This window comes from Pteronotus mesoamericanus, unplaced genomic scaffold (genome assembly GCF_021234165.1).
Source record: "Pteronotus mesoamericanus isolate MK-2021 breed Mesoamerican mustached bat unplaced genomic scaffold, CSHL_Meso_final scaffold_85, whole genome shotgun sequence".
NCBI lineage: Eukaryota > Metazoa > Chordata > Mammalia > Chiroptera > Mormoopidae > Pteronotus > Pteronotus mesoamericanus.
In genome coordinates this window covers 16,309,025-16,324,888 of record NW_026555329.1, presented here as the reverse complement: position 1 = coordinate 16,324,888, position 15,864 = coordinate 16,309,025, and the positions used below count along the sequence as shown (strand labels likewise).

At 35.2% G+C, this 15,864-nt stretch overlaps 1 protein-coding gene across 2 annotated transcripts in view; it reads left to right on the top strand.

The window, feature by feature from the left end:
• Positions 1 to 15,864, top strand: part of GLCCI1 (glucocorticoid induced 1) — a 95,215-nt gene that overhangs the window by 34,519 nt on the left and 44,832 nt on the right. For both annotated transcript variants that reach the window (XM_054564089.1, XM_054564088.1), the window contains exon 3: positions 15,714 to 15,800. In XM_054564089.1, coding sequence (XP_054420064.1) covers positions 15,714 to 15,800 — 87 coding nt within the window. The remainder of the gene's footprint in view (positions 1 to 15,713; positions 15,801 to 15,864) is intronic.

Here is a 15,864-nt window from a genome sequence, read left to right as displayed (position 1 = left end):
ATAAGTTAAACTAATACTTATATAAAATATATTTATCGTGCTAATTTGATAAATTTTCATATGGATTTTGAAATTCAGGTTTAAGCTAAGAATTTCTAGATAGTTTAGAGTTACATGCCAGAATGTGTCTGAGCTCATCCCACCTTCTGAGCCTAAACCCATATCTTTTAATACCCCCACACCATCCTGTACCCTGAGGGATGGCTTTTCACATATGTTGAACCCTCAGTCCTGACATTCATTTTCATTGTCATTCCTTGAGGAAGAAAGACCCAGGGAATAGGTCCATGCGGACCTCCCAGCCAGCTTGCTCTGTTTGGCCAGGGGGATCCTGGGTCTGGATTCCCCAGAATGTAGTCTGTGGCAGAGGCTTGGGTTCAGGGTGTGCATGTCTCTTTGGTCCCAAAGTCTCTCTACCCTCTGGAGAGGGGCATGACTAGCTCTAGGGCAGCGGGGTTCGCCCTAGAGCGTGAGGTTCAGGGTAGGGGCTTTCCTTCCCTGGCTCTGCATGTAGGTTCTTTTTGAAACCTAACACTGAAAGGAAGACAAAATATAGGCCTCATTTGACAGGTGAGATACTGAAGCTTAGAAAAATTAAGTAATTTGTAATGTGTCTGTAGCTAATAAATATGAAGAGACTTGAAGGCAAAGTTGGTGTTGTTTTTTCCTCCAGTTCCTCACTGCCTGTCATAGTAACCGCTGAAGCATACAGCACTTAAGCTCACGCTTGCCTCACAAGCATGAGAAATGGTTTTGGTCCAGAGTACTTATTAGTTTAATTGAAGATAAAAGAGATGAACCTATATGATGGTTTTTATTGTCACATTCATCCCTCCTGGATTAACTTTTGAACTCTTGAGGAGAGAAGTAGAAGTTTTTGTTTATTTAGCAGGATTTAGTGGAGGGCAGGCGGTGCAGTCCCCCTGCGTCAGATATTAAATGCCTGGACTCTCTGGTTTTGGTGGAGGGCATCTCTGGTATTTTCTTGTTGTATTTCCATAGTTCAATTGCCTTAATTATTGAGGGTTAGAGAGAAAATTCCTAATGTTTAATATATTTACACTTTGGGCTTTTTTTTAAAGTAATATAGTGTGAAAAGGACAGGACTTTGAGGGCAGATCTTATGTTCAAATCGAGGCTCAATATGAGGGAACTTTCTGGGATGATGTAGATGTATAACTTGAGAGTTTTTGGTTACATGGGTGAACGCATTTATCAGAACTTAGATCTAAGTATATACTTGTGCATTTTGTTATATGACTTTAAACGTTTAGGACATAATTATTGAACTCTAATAGTGTAGGGGTGAAGTATATTGCTGTCTGCAACTATTGAGGTGGCCGAAAAGTTCTTTTTTTTTTTTTCCTGTAAGATGGCTCTAGTAGGGCTTCATTGTTTTTAACTCCATTCAAGAAAACTGTGAGATTGTATTGTGATAGCTGTCATATCAGCATGCATTTAAAAAACAACTTACTAAAATTGGTAATTTTTGTGTAGTCATTTTAATATTGAAGACAGAAGAAAATACATGACATTTTTGGCATATTATGCTTTATTATTTCAAGAAAGGCAAAAACACAGCTGAACACACAAGAAAGATATGTGCAGTATATGGAGAAGGGGCTGTGACTGTTCACACTTGTCAAAAGTTTCATTCTGGAGATTTCTTGCTGGATGATGATCCACAGTCAGGTATACCAGTTGAAGCTGCTAACAATCAAATCAAGAAATTAATGGAGAACAATCAACGTTATACCACACAGAAGATAGCTGACATATTCAGAATATCCAAATCAATAGAGTTATTGGTGAAAATGAAAAATGTGTCTTTAACTTTACAGAAAACAACTGACTGGACTTTTTGTCTAACCCAGTAACATTGACATGAATAAAAAGTCAGGTCAATAATAGATAAATGGACTGTAAAATATAAGTTGTTGGCTTTATGAATACTCACTGAGCAGTTTTTTTCAGCTCTTCTGTGTCTGAATTTTTTTAAATAAAATGACGGGGAAAAGGTAATGACTGAGACTTCCAATTAAGATGGAGGCATAGGTAAACATGGCTTGTCTCATCACACAACCACATCAAAATTGCAACTAAAATATAAGACAGCCATCACTTAGAACTGTCAAAAATTGAGGTGAATGGAAGTCCGACAACTACAGAATTAAACCACATCCACCCAGTCTGGTAGGAGGAGCGAAGATGTGGAAGGGGCTGGTCCCACATCTATGTGTGGTGGATAAAACTTCGGGAGGAATATCTCAGGAGTGAAGAGTGACAGCCCCAGACAAGCCCCCCAGCCCGGGGTTCCAGTGTTGGGAAGATAAATACCCATAAACTCTGGCTGCAAAAACCAGGAGGGATTGAACTGGTGGAAGAAACTTCTGGAGCCCCAAGCAGTTCCTGTCAAAGAATCCACACAGGGACTTATTCAGATTCATTCTCTCTGAGCTCCAGCACAGGGGTAGCAGTTTGAAAGGCACCAGTGACATACAGGGAGGAACTGAAATGTCTGGCATCAAGGCAAGAGCTGGGGGACAGTTATCTCTCAGATAGAAAGGCAGGCAGAGGCTATTGTCCCTTTGTGAACCTTCACCTCACAGGCCACAGAGTCAGCAGGCCAGTGCCATATCTGAGACTCTATGAATCTGGCTAACACTGTTTGCCCCACCATGGAGATCCCCTGAGACCCCATCCCACCCATTTTACAGGCCCACCCAAACTGTTAACTGTGACTTTTCCATGTCAGTGGCTGGTCTTGGCTTACCAAACAAGCAACAGAGGCCTTAGTGAGTCTCCAGCCCCCTACCTCTTGCTAAGTGGCCCCAGGCCCAGGACTAGCAGCAGACAGCCTATATTCACAGTGTGACTTCACCTGGGAATCTTTAAGCCCAGCACAAGTAGCAGACATCTCAGACTGCTTTATAGCTCATGCAGTGTGGTCCTGGGCAGAACCAGGTGCAGACTGACCTTGGCCTACTCCCTTCAGGAAATACCAAAGTCTGCACACCCAACGGACAACTACAGACCACGTCAGAGCACCACCATCCTACCCCTGCACAGATGATCCTCCACGGAGGGTAGAGGTTGGTGGTCAGAGGTCACAGCCAGTCCTTGCAGCTGACTGGCCTGGGTAAATCCTTCCCATTGACCTGCCAACAGCAATCAAGGCTCAACTAGCAGGAGGAAGGTGTACTCAGCCCACACAGAGGGCACATTCAAGTACCCAGCTTGGTTAATAGATGACTCTGTGCCACTGGACCCTATAGGACATCTACTATGTTAGACCATGCTACCAAGACAGGGAATCAAAGCAGTTCTACCTAATACATAGAAACAAACACAGGGAAACTTCCAAAATAAGGAGACAAAGAAACATGGCCCAAGTGAAAGAACAAATCAAAACTCCAGAAAAAGAGCTAAATGAAATGGAGATAAGCAATCTGTCTGGTGCAGAGTTCAAATCACTGGTTAAGGATGCTCAGGGATCTTACTCAGGACCTCAACAGCATAAAAATAGTCCAGTCAGAAACAAAGGATACACTAATTGAAATAAAGAACAATTTACAAAGAAACAACAGTAGAGTGGATAAAGCTGAGAATCAGGTCAGTGGTTTGGAATCTAGGGAAGCAAAAAAAAAAAAAAAAAAACCAACCATGCGGAACAAGAAGAAAAAAGAATCCCCCCCCCCCCAAAAAAAATGAGGATAGTATAAGCAGCCTCTGGGACAATTTCAAGAGGTCCAACATTCATATCATAAGGGAGCCAGAAAGAGAAGAGTATGAGCAAGAAATTGGAAATCTATTTGAAAAGATAGTGAAAGAAAACTTCCCTGATTTGGTGAAGGAAATAAACATGTAAGTCCAGGAAACACAGACAGTCCCAAGAAAGATGTATCCAAAGAGGCCCCCTCCAAAGCACATCACAATGAAAATGCCAAGGTTAAACGATGTAGAGAGAATATTAAATGCAGCAAGAGGAAAGCAGTTACCTACAGGGGCATCTCCATAAGACTGTCAGCTGATTTATCAAAAGAAACTTTGCAGGCTAGAAGGGATTGGCAAGAACTATTCAGTTATGAAAAGCAGGGGGACCTACAGCCAAGATTGCTTTACCTAGCAAAGTATCACTTAGAATCAAAGGGCAGATAAAGAGCTTCCCAGACAAGAAAAAACTGAAGGAGTTCATCATCACCAAACCATTATTATGAAATGTTAAAAGGGACTGACTTTAAAAAAAGATCAAAACTATAAACAATGAAATGGCAATAAATATGTATCTATTGAATTAAAATTTAACAAACTAAGCAAACAGGAAAAAGAAACAGATGATGGATGTGGAGAGCATTTTCATCATTGCCAGATGGGATGGGGCTGTCAAGGAATGGTTGAAGGAAGAGATGAGGGAATTGAGAAGTACAAATAGGTAATTACACAGTAGCATGGGATGTACAGTGCAGGAACTGGAGTATCCAAAGAACTTACACGCATGACTGATGGACATGAACAATGGTTGGGGATTGCTTGAGGGAGTGGGGGGTGCTGGATGTAGGGGTGCAAAGGAGAAAAAAATTGGGACAACTGTAATAGCATAATCAATAAAAAATAATTTTAAAAAAGCTATGGCCCACTGAATTAACTGCTCTGTGGCCCAAACTTCAGTTTCCTTTTCTATAAATTGAAGTTAAATGAGAAAGTAACATAAGGTCTTTGTAAAATGGACAAACAGTAAAGATAATGTAGAGCAATAATCAAAGTTGTTTCCTCTGATCTCCAGGTACAGTACTGATGAAAGACTGTTAAATATTCACATCCTCTCTCCTTAGTACATGGGAGGATTATATTTCTCTGCCCATTTGAAGTTAAGTGTGGCCATGAGACTTGCTTTGGAAAGCAGTTTTAAGGAGCTGGTGCACCAAAACCAGACAAGGGCACCACAAGAAAAGAAAATTACAGACCAATATCTCTCATGCACACAGATGCAGAAATCATCCACAATATGTTAGCAAACCAAATTCAACAATACAAGAAAGGGATCATACACCATGATCAGATGGGATTTATTCCTGATATGCAAGGTTGGTTCAGCATCTACAAGTAAATCAACTTGATACATCACATTGACAAAATGAAGGATAAAAATTATATAATAATTTCAATCGATACCAAAAGAACAATTGACTGAATTTAACATCTACTTATAAAAACTCTCAAGAAAGAAGGTATGTATAGGGAACCTATCTCAACATAATAAAGGCCATATATTACAAACCTACAGCTAATATCATACTGTGGTGAAAAGCTGAAAGCTTTTCCTTTAAAATCAGGAAGAACACAAGGATGCCTACTGTTGCCACTTTTAGTCAACATAGTATTGGGAGTCTTAGCCAGAGCAATGGGACAAGAAAAAGAAAAGGCATCTAATTGGATATGAGATATTACCTCACACCCATTAGAATGGCTACTATCAAAAAAAAAAAAAAAAAAGTAAGTTTTGGTGAGGATGGGGAGAAAAGGGAACCCCTAGTGGACTGCTAGGAATCAAAATTACTACAGCCACTATGATAGAACAAAGTATGGCAGTTCCTCAAAAAAATTAAAAAGAACTATAATATGATCTAGCAATTCCATTTCTGGGCATTTTTCTGATGAGAATGAAAACACCGACCAATATCAAAAAGGTATATGCAGCCCCATGTTCATTGCAGCATTGTTTGCAATAGCCAAGATATGGAAATAACCTAAGTGTCCATTGACAGATGACTGAATGAAGAAAATGTCTTATATCACACAATGGAATATTATTCATTTATAAAAAGAATGAAATCTTGCCATTTGCAAAAACATGGGTGGACCTTGAGGGCATGATGTTAAGTGAAATAATTCTGACAGAGAAATACAACAAAACACACAAACACAAAACCCCCCACCAAGCTCATATACACAGAGAACAGATCGGTGGTTGCCAGAAATGGGGGCTAAGGGATGGGTGAAAGATATCAAAAGGTACAAACTTTCAGTCATGACATATGTAAGTCTAAGGGATGTGTAATGTACAGCATGGCAACTATTTAATAATACTGTGTCACGTATTCAAAAGTTACTAAAGGCAAATCTTAAGTTTTCATCTGAAAAATTCAATAATTATATATGTAAGTCTAATATTAACTAATTATGGTGATCATATCATAGTCTATATAATATCAAATCATTATCTTGTATACCTGTAATTGATATAATGTATTTCAATTTACCTCAATTGAAAAAGAAAGCCAGGGTATTCACTCTGACAAACACATATGTTTACTTTAATCATTTTTGCTTGATTTTTAAAATCAGGTGTGGTTCTTTATAGGCCCAATGTTATTTCATCATTGAAATGAATGGGTTTTTTTGACTCATAACCTCTAACATGGTGAATTTCTTTAATAGATTACTTAATACTTGGTTATGATTAATTAATGGAATAAATGTTACTGGTTTATCGAGTTCTTTTCTAATATGAAATTTAAAATTAGTAAAATGAAGTATTAGCATTTATTTATTTGTTTCAATATTCAGAAATGAGGTCTGAAGTTTTTTTCTTTTTTTCTAATGTAATCCTCAGTTTGGTGTTATACTTGCTTCATGAAGTGATTTTGCAAGACTTCCTTCCTCTCTACATTGGCATGATGTAAAAATTATCTCAGTTGTCTGTTACTTGGGTCTAAAAGAATTTCACCTATGAAGTTGACTAGACTTGTAGGGTTTGGGGTTGTAGCTATTTACTAAATCTCAATTTCTTCCATGATTCTTGATCTCTTTTAGTTTCTGTTTATTTAGTTGAAATTTTTCATTTATTTTGCTAGAATACATTTCCTCCAGATTTTCAAGTGTATTTGCATAGAGTTTCACAAAGTACTCTTGCATATTTCTTTTAAGTTCTTGTATATCTATAGTTTTTTCTCATTTTTAATATTGCACATTTGTATTTTAAGTGATTTCATTTATTAAGTTATATAGTATTTTAAATTTTTTTTGGTGTTGAATTGATTTTTCTATATTTGCTTTCTAGTTCATTGCCATCTGGCTTTGTTCTGTCATTGCCTTTCTTCTGCCTCCCTGGAGTCTATCTTGTTCTTTTTCTAGATTCTGGAGATGAATGCTCAATTTTTGTATTTGTAATATTTCTTGTTTAGCAATATATGCCAAGACTTATCCTCTGAGCTCAGTTTTGGCTAGTGTATAATGTTTCCATTATTTATATTTTTAAGATATTATGCAATTTTAGTTTTTATTCCTGTTTAGCATATGAGAGCTTTTTGTTTGTTTTGTTTTTAATTTCTAAGTGGTTAAAGTTTCTTTTCCTAGGAAAAATTTAATTTCTATTTTTATGGTATTATAATTAGAGTATAGAATTATAGGTCTTTGGAAAGTTCATTGAAATATTTTGTGGACTAACATATGACTCATTTTTTAATGTTCTGTATTTGAAAATGAAGTGCAGTCTTTTAGATATAGAATTATATAGTTGATCTTACTAATTCAGTTTCTTTTATTTATTTTTATTTTTTCCTTTATATATCTGTCTTTTGATAGAGATAAGCCTGGCTGGATAATATTCTGGCAGAATTACAGCTCTGTAAATTCAAATGTCTATCAGTGATACCTCTTGGATATACTCTTTGACTTTTTTTTTTGTATTTTTTCCATTACCATTTAGTCCCTTTAAACTCGCCCCCAACACTCATCTCCCTGTTGCGCATGCCCATGAGTCCTTTTTCCTCAATCCCTCCATCCCCTATGCTCTCCGCTGCTAATCTATGATTCTGTCTCTGTTTTGCTTGTTAGTTCAGTTTCTTCATTAGATTCCACATATGAGTGAAATCATATGGTGTTTGTCTTTCTCTGACTGGCTTATTTCACTTAGCATAATATTCTCCACATCCATCCATGCTGTCACAAAGGGTAAAATTTTCTTTTTATGGTTGAGTAGTATTCCATTGTGTAAATGTCCCATAGTTGTTTTATTCACTCATCTATTGATGGGACACTTGGGCTGCTTCCATATCTCGGTGATTGTAAATAACACTGCAATGAACATAGTGGTCCTTACGTTCTTTTGAAATAGTGTTTTGGGCTCCTTTATATATATTCCCAGAAGTGAGATTGCTGAGTCAAAAGTCAGGTCCATTTTTAATTTTTTGAGGTATCTCCATGCTGCTTTCCGCAGTGGCTGCACCAGTCTGTATTCCCACCAACAGTGCAAAAGGGTTTCCCTTTCTCCACATCCTCACCAGCACTTGTTTGTTGATTTATTGATGATAGCCATTCTGACAGATGTGAGATGATATCTCATGGTGGTTTTAATTTGCATTTCTCTGATAATTAGCGAATTTGAGCATCTTTTCATATGTCTGCTGGCCATCCTTACATCCTCTTTGGAGAAGTGTCTATTCCTGTCCTTTGCCCACTTTTTAATAGGGTTTTTTTTGGGGGGGAGGGTGTTGAGTTTTGTAAATTCTTTATAAATTTTGGGTATTACCCCTTATCAAATGTATTGGCAAGTATGTTCTCCCATTTTGTGGGTTCTTTTTATTTTGTTGATATTTTCCTTTGCTGTGCAAAAACTTTTTAGTTTGATATAGTTTATTTTTTTCTTTTGTTTACCTTGCCTGGAGAGATATATCTGATAAAATATTGCCATCAGCTTTGTCCAAGATTTTACTGCCTATGTTTACTTCTAGAATTTTTATGATTTCAGGTCTAACATTTAAATCTTCAATCCATTTCGAATTTATTCTTATGTGTCGTATAAGAAGGTGGTTTATTTTCATGCACATATGTGTCCAATTTTCCCAACATGATTTATTGAATAAACTACCTTTAGCCCATTATACATGTATATGGTTGCTTCCTCTGTCAAATATTAATTGACTGTAAAGCAATGGGTTTATTTTTGTGCTCTCTATTGTGTTCCATTGATCTATGTGTCTGTTTTTATGCCAGTACCATGCTGTTTTGATTACTATGGCCTTACAGGACAGCTTGATATTAGATAGCATGAGTCTTCCAACTTTGTTTTTCTTTTCTCGGGATCATTGTTACTATGTGGGGCCTTTTGTGGTTCCATATAAATTTTTGAAATATTTTTTCTAGTTCTGTGAAATAATGTTGTTGGAATCTTGATAAGAATTGCTTTGAATCTATAGATTTCTTTGGGCAGTTTGGACATTTTAATGATGTTAATTCTTCTTATCCATGAACACAATATGTACTTATTTTTATCTTCAATTCTTTTCTGTATAGCTCCCTTTTAAGACATCCACTTGTTCTGTCATGAGCTGGCAGTTATGGGTAAATTCTTTTGTTGTCTGTTTTCAGTGGTCATTGCCTTATATATCTTGATAATGTGATAGATGTTTAAAGATGTTAGGTGCATTATATCTTCCTTATGGTTGATATTGTTTATTATTACAGAATACTCCTAGTCTTGATTAATATTTCCCCTGAGTATAACCTTTTCATGATACAAAAATTTAGTTGCTTATATTCCTAATATAACCAGATAGCCATTTTTAACACTTTGATATATATCCTTTTATATTTTGATTATTTATGTTTAAAAAATTATAAACCATTTTAAAAACAATTTAGATGATACTATAGTGTTTTGTAACCTTCTTAAGCCATAGTATTTTCTCATGCCATTAAATATTCCTAAACATGATAATTAAGTCTTTTTTCCTGATTGTTTTTCTCATTCAATTGAAAAATTATGGATTTACTATAGAATTATTTAGAATTCCCACCACTATTTATATTTTCTCTTTGTATGCATTTGCTAACTAAAGTGGGATTTTAGTCCACATGCAGGGGTTTTTTTAGTATTGTTATAAGAATGTGCCACAATTGTAATTTTTCAAATGGTAGACATTTAACTTATTTCTGTGCTTTCTTTTGGTGTACATCTCAGGTTAATTCTTGAAAACAGAATTACTTTGAATATGTTTAAGGTTGTTGGCACATTTATGATTGCTTTTTGTCAAATTAGCATCTCTTACAAAGTAAGGCAAATTATTTCATTTAATCATGTCTAGCACAGGTGTAATAGTTGATTTCTGTGCTATTTCCAGTTTTCAAAAAAATTGCAATTCAGAGATTTACTACCAACACCCTCTCTCCCCCTCCTCTTGAGATTGAAAAACAGAAATACAGCTTCTGTATAAGTTCCCTGGTTAATAATCTAGAAAATCACAAATTGTCACCTCACAGATCTTCATTCAATTGTGTGGAATACATTGAGTGCTCTGTAGACATGGATTTTATTCATTTTACTTAAATATGCAGGCAAGTTAGTCCTTCCTAGGGGCTACTGTTCAATATTCCCCAGGAAAGAAAAATCTCTCCCTATTAGTATAACTTTCTCCATGTCTCCAAACAATATTTATGTTAGCTTATGTTAATTTTTAAACATGTAATTATATACAGATTGATAGTATACTGGTTTATAATATTAGCCTACAAGAAAAATGAGTGATTATATATATGGTCATCATGTCACCTTAGGGGCAGAACCTGCTTATTACTCATTTTTATTTCCTTAATCTAACAGTGCTTTTCAAATCTTAGCTTGCATGAGAATCATCTGGAGAGCTTGATAAAACACAGATTGCTGGACTTCATCTAAGAATTTCCAGTTTAATAGCCCTTGGATTGAACCTGAGAATTTGCATTTCTAACATGTTCCCCGATGAGGCCAATAATGCTCATCCAGGGACCACTGGGCGAAACTAGCCTAATATAATGAGCATATAACTCAGTGTATCGGTGGAGTGTGATAAAAATTCGAGTGTGTGACTGCTGCTCTCACTGAATTCCTCATATTTTTTACAGCTGAACTGTTTCTACTCTCTTTGATTTCAAGTGAATATACTATTTATATGTAGTTAAAGGACTTTATGTTTACATAGTTACTAGAAAAACAAAGGAAAATAATATTAGAATCAGTGATTCTTTACTCCTTTTTAAAACTTCATCAGGAAAGACTTTTCAAAATTACCTCTTAAAAGGTTTTTAAAAGCTTAAAAATTTTTATTAGTTAAGCCATAAATTTATAAATAATGAAGGGTTTGTTACCTATTTTCAAACCTTTCTATAAGTGAAAATTAGTCTATAATTATTATTATTAGTTGAAAAATCATTGATTTTCAAGTAATTCCACTTCATTTCTTGCTAGGTTTATTAGTACTTAGCTACTAAGTATCATCTGTGTAAGTACGATAAAATAATTAGCAGTCAATAATCGTATTTCCACAATAGGTTATAAACTATAGAAAATTTCAAAGGCAGGGATGAACTACACAAAAAATAGATTTTAAAGTTTTATATAAGAATTTTTTAAGTTTTAAATAAGATTAAGAGAATTTTGTGAAATTTTTGTTCATTTTTGTAAATTTTTTTTTGGAAGTGGCATCAGGCTCTTATGTATTGAAAATCAATATTTAAAAACAGTATTTTCTTCCTATGATTTACTTGAATCTGTTTTGAAATTGATAAAGCAGGTAAACATAGTTGCCCTTGCTAGTTTATGAATAAAGATATAAATAAAAAAGGTACCCAGGATTCATATCTAGTAAAGGACCATTATTCAAAATATACAAAGAATTCTTAAAACTCGGCATAAGAAAACAACCTGATTTTTAAAATGAGCCACAGACCTTAATAGATACCTCACCAAGGAAGATGGCAAATAAGCATCTGAAAAGATGCTCCGTATCATATGCCATCAGGGAGATGCAAATGAAAACAATAATAAGATACCAATACATACCTATTAGAATGGCCAAAATCCAGACACTGACACCATCAAATGTTGACCAGGATGCAAAACATCCCGACTCTTGTTCATTGCTGGTGGGAATGCAGAATGGTACAGTCCCTTTGGAAGATAGCTTGGCAGTTTTGTACAAAATTAAACATACTCTTACAATGTGATCCATCATTCATGCTCCTCAGTATTTACCCAAAGTATTTGAAATTGCATGTCTATAGAAAAACTTGCACATGGATGTTTATAGTAGCTTTATTTATTTTTTTAATGCTTACCTGAGGACATTCTTTCATTACTTTTTAGAGAGAAGGAGAAGGAGAGAGGGAGGGAGGGAGGGAGGGAGAGAGAGAAACATTGATGTGAGTGAGAAACATTGATTGCCTTGCTCCCATACACATCCTGACCATTGATCAAACCCAAAACCTTCAAGCTTTCAGTTATGGGGCAATGCTCCAACCAACAGAGCCATACTGGCCAGGGCAATATAGTAGCTTTATTCTTAATTGCCAAATCTTGGAAGCAACCATGATGTCCTTCAGTAGGTGACTAGATGAATAAACTCTGGTACATCCAGAAAACAGTATATTATTCAGCACTATAAAGAAATGAGCCGTGAAAAGACGTGGAGGGAGCTTAAACATACTAAGTGAAAGAAGCCACTCTGAAAAGGCAGCCAACTATGTGATTCCAACTACATAACATTCTGGAAAAAGCAAAACTATAGAGACAGTAAAAACAATCAGTGGTTGACAGGGGTTGAGGGATGGGGAGAAATGAATAGGCAGAACACAGGGCATTTTTAGGGCAGTGGAAATACTCTGTATGATATTGTAATGATGGATACATGACATTTTACATTTATCCATACCAAACCTGTAGAATGTCTTCAATATAACACCAAGAGTGAGCCCTAATGTAAACTATCAACTTGGGGTGATAATGATGTGTCAGTGTAAGTTTATCACTGGTAACAAATGTACCACTCTGGTGGAGGATGTGTGGGGGAGAGGTTCATGGGAAAATCTCTGTAACTCTCAGTTTTGCTATGAACTTAAAACTGCTCTTAAAAAAAATGATCTTAAAAGAAAGTGTGCAGTCCTATGCAATAGTAGTGTTTTCCGTGTATTTCACTTGGGGAAGAAGTGGTCCTCGCCCAGGAAACCGGAGGTAGGAGGACGAACCTGAGGGTCGGGAAGAAAGCTTCATAGACTGGCCTTGGGATGATTCTGAGAGGTGAAAGTAAAAAATAGTCTCTTCCATGTACAGATGTCCTCTTGACACAGAGGGGATTTTTAAAAATTAACCACCATTTTGTCAATGTTCTTAGAGCTAGGCTTTAGTGTTCTACATTGCCCAAGTGTACACAAGATTTGTTTTCTCTTCACTGGTAGTCTAAGTAGAAGCAGCTAGAAAAGAAGAATCCCCTAACATGTGGGGGCTGGAGAGCAAGCTCTTATATACAGTACAAGTTAATTCAGGATAATATTGCTTCCCAAGCTCTCTGTGAAGGATTTTATTAAGGGTACTTCCAAAATAAGTGTTCTGGGGTCCTGTAAGTAAGAGGAAGAAAGTAAAGGAGGTTTGTTAAAAAGTGCATGTCTTTGTGTGTGTTTGTATGTTTGAGTTTTCGAATCGCTAATTGCATTGTATGTTGAGTAGAGGAAGGTATAGTATACATTATTTCCCAAACTTATTTGACCGTGGAACCCTTTTGTCATATATTCTTACTAACATCCATGAGCAATATTATAAGTGATATAGTTCCTAAAATTGTACTCTAGGTTAATGGGCAGAATAACAGGCTAGCTGGAGAATATCACTTGCTGATACGAAAGGCAAGGAATTTTGCTACTGTGGTGGTGTTTTCCTAATTTAAGTGATAAAATATTTCTCAAATACTCAGATTTAACAAATTGGAAACAAATGATTTCATCTTCTATGACTTCACAAGCATTAGATTTAAACAGATTTTATAAACCAAGTAGCCATCTTTTGGTTTTGCTTTAAAATAACGTGTTAAAAATCAGTGACTAAATGTGAAGAACATTGCTTTCAATGGAACTTTTCTGCAGTGATGGTGATGTCCCATATCTGTGCTGTCCTGTATGGCAGCCAGTAGCCACTAGCCATATGTGGTTCTTGACCATTTAAAATGTACTGGTGTGACTAAGGAACTGAATTTTTAGTTTTATTTCATTTTCATTAATTTAAATGTAAATTATTGCACGTGGCTGGTAGCTGTTGTATTGGACAATGCAGTCTATAGACGATATTTGTAGGCCAGAGCACTTTTATACTATTTCAGATTGATGAGATTATAATTAAATTACTCTTGCAGAGTATTTTTTTAAGTTGAGACTATGATGAATACACTTACACAGTTTACGTGCATGTAACTCTCTAGCCATGTAATTGAGATCACTCTTTCAGTAGTTTGCACTTTTAAAATCCTATTCTATTAGCTAGTCTTCCAGATCATAAATATTTTTTCTAGTTAGTTTTTATTTTTTCTGCATAACTAATACTGCATTCTGAAATAATCAAATCGGTTTTCATATTCAGTTTTAGAAAAAGTGATAGGAAGAAAGGAGATACCCTCTGAGATAAGAGACCTCAGATTTAGCTCCATTTGCCATTGGCATGCTTAGCAGTATTAAGGCATTTGCAAAACTTGTGGTATTGATTTATCTCTAAGTTGGAGGTACAATGTATGTAAACATCCTTTGGAAATGTTAGAGCTGTACAAAATGAAAATAATTAGTGTTATTATTAAATAATTTTGGAACATGCCAGAAAATTCACAGAACATGACTCATTTTCTGTGAATGCACTTTGAATTTTAAACATTGTGATCCTTAATCATTTGATTTTCAACAAGAATAATGTTTACACTTGGTAGAAATTTGAAAGTATTAAGGCCTATAAATTGTCAAAATAAAAGTGTGACTAAAAGAAACTTATAATTGAATAATTTTAAAATAAGTTGATTATTAAAGATATGACTACTTGGGGGATGTTATTTTCAGAGTAGTTCATCTTATCCAGAATCGAACTTTGGAAAATTTAATAACTAAATAATTATTTGCGTTCAGCTTATTTAATATATTGATACCTTTTATCCGTACGTTTGCCAACTGAATAAAATATTTTACTCTTTCAATTATGACTAAATAGCTTCACTTTAGTATTTGAACAGTTAAACAGTTTATTTGTATTTTTATTCAATTAGCATTCAGTTGTTAATGGTTTCATTTTGAGATTTCATTACTTTTAAGAGGTGGTCATTATTTAAAAAGTTGTCCACAAGCATTTTGAACTGTATAAAATGGAACCGATGGCTTTCTCATAAGATGCTGTATATTATGTGGAGCCACATGTACAACCTTAACATAAGCGACGATTTTTTTTTCAGTGTGTAATAAAAATAATTTTTAAAGCCATATATATTTACTGTAATAATCATTAATATTTCTCTGTCTTTAAATTGTGGTTTTTACTTTCCCTAATTTGTATTACACCAATAATCCTCTCATGTATTAAGAATGATACTTGAATATTATTTGCTTTTTTATATATATCTACTAAATGGTCTTAGCCATTTGGGATTTAGTGTTTTGTATTACATTTGGTTGTTTCATTAATTTGTCGATGTGAAAAACAAAATGTTTTGAGTAACTTTACCCAGAGGCATCTTCAACTGATCATTTCTAATTCAGAATATGATAGAATGTTTTAAACATTATACAGCATCATGAAAATTTTAGCATTTAAGGGAGCTTAGTATTTAGTGTAGCTACTTAACTGATTTGCACAAAAATTTTGAAATATGTTTGAGTGGCTGTGAAAATAAGGAGTAAAGACAAAATTCCTTATTTTTTATTTTGTTTTTATAAAGACACCTAGCTGTTGGGCAGAAGAGGGAGCAGAAAAGAGGTCACATCAGCGTTCTGCATCATGGGGGAGTGCTGACCAGCTAAAAGAGGTAAGCTATTTCTGTTTGTAGTCTATAACCTATTTTTTCAAGATTTTAATTACTTATTTTTTAG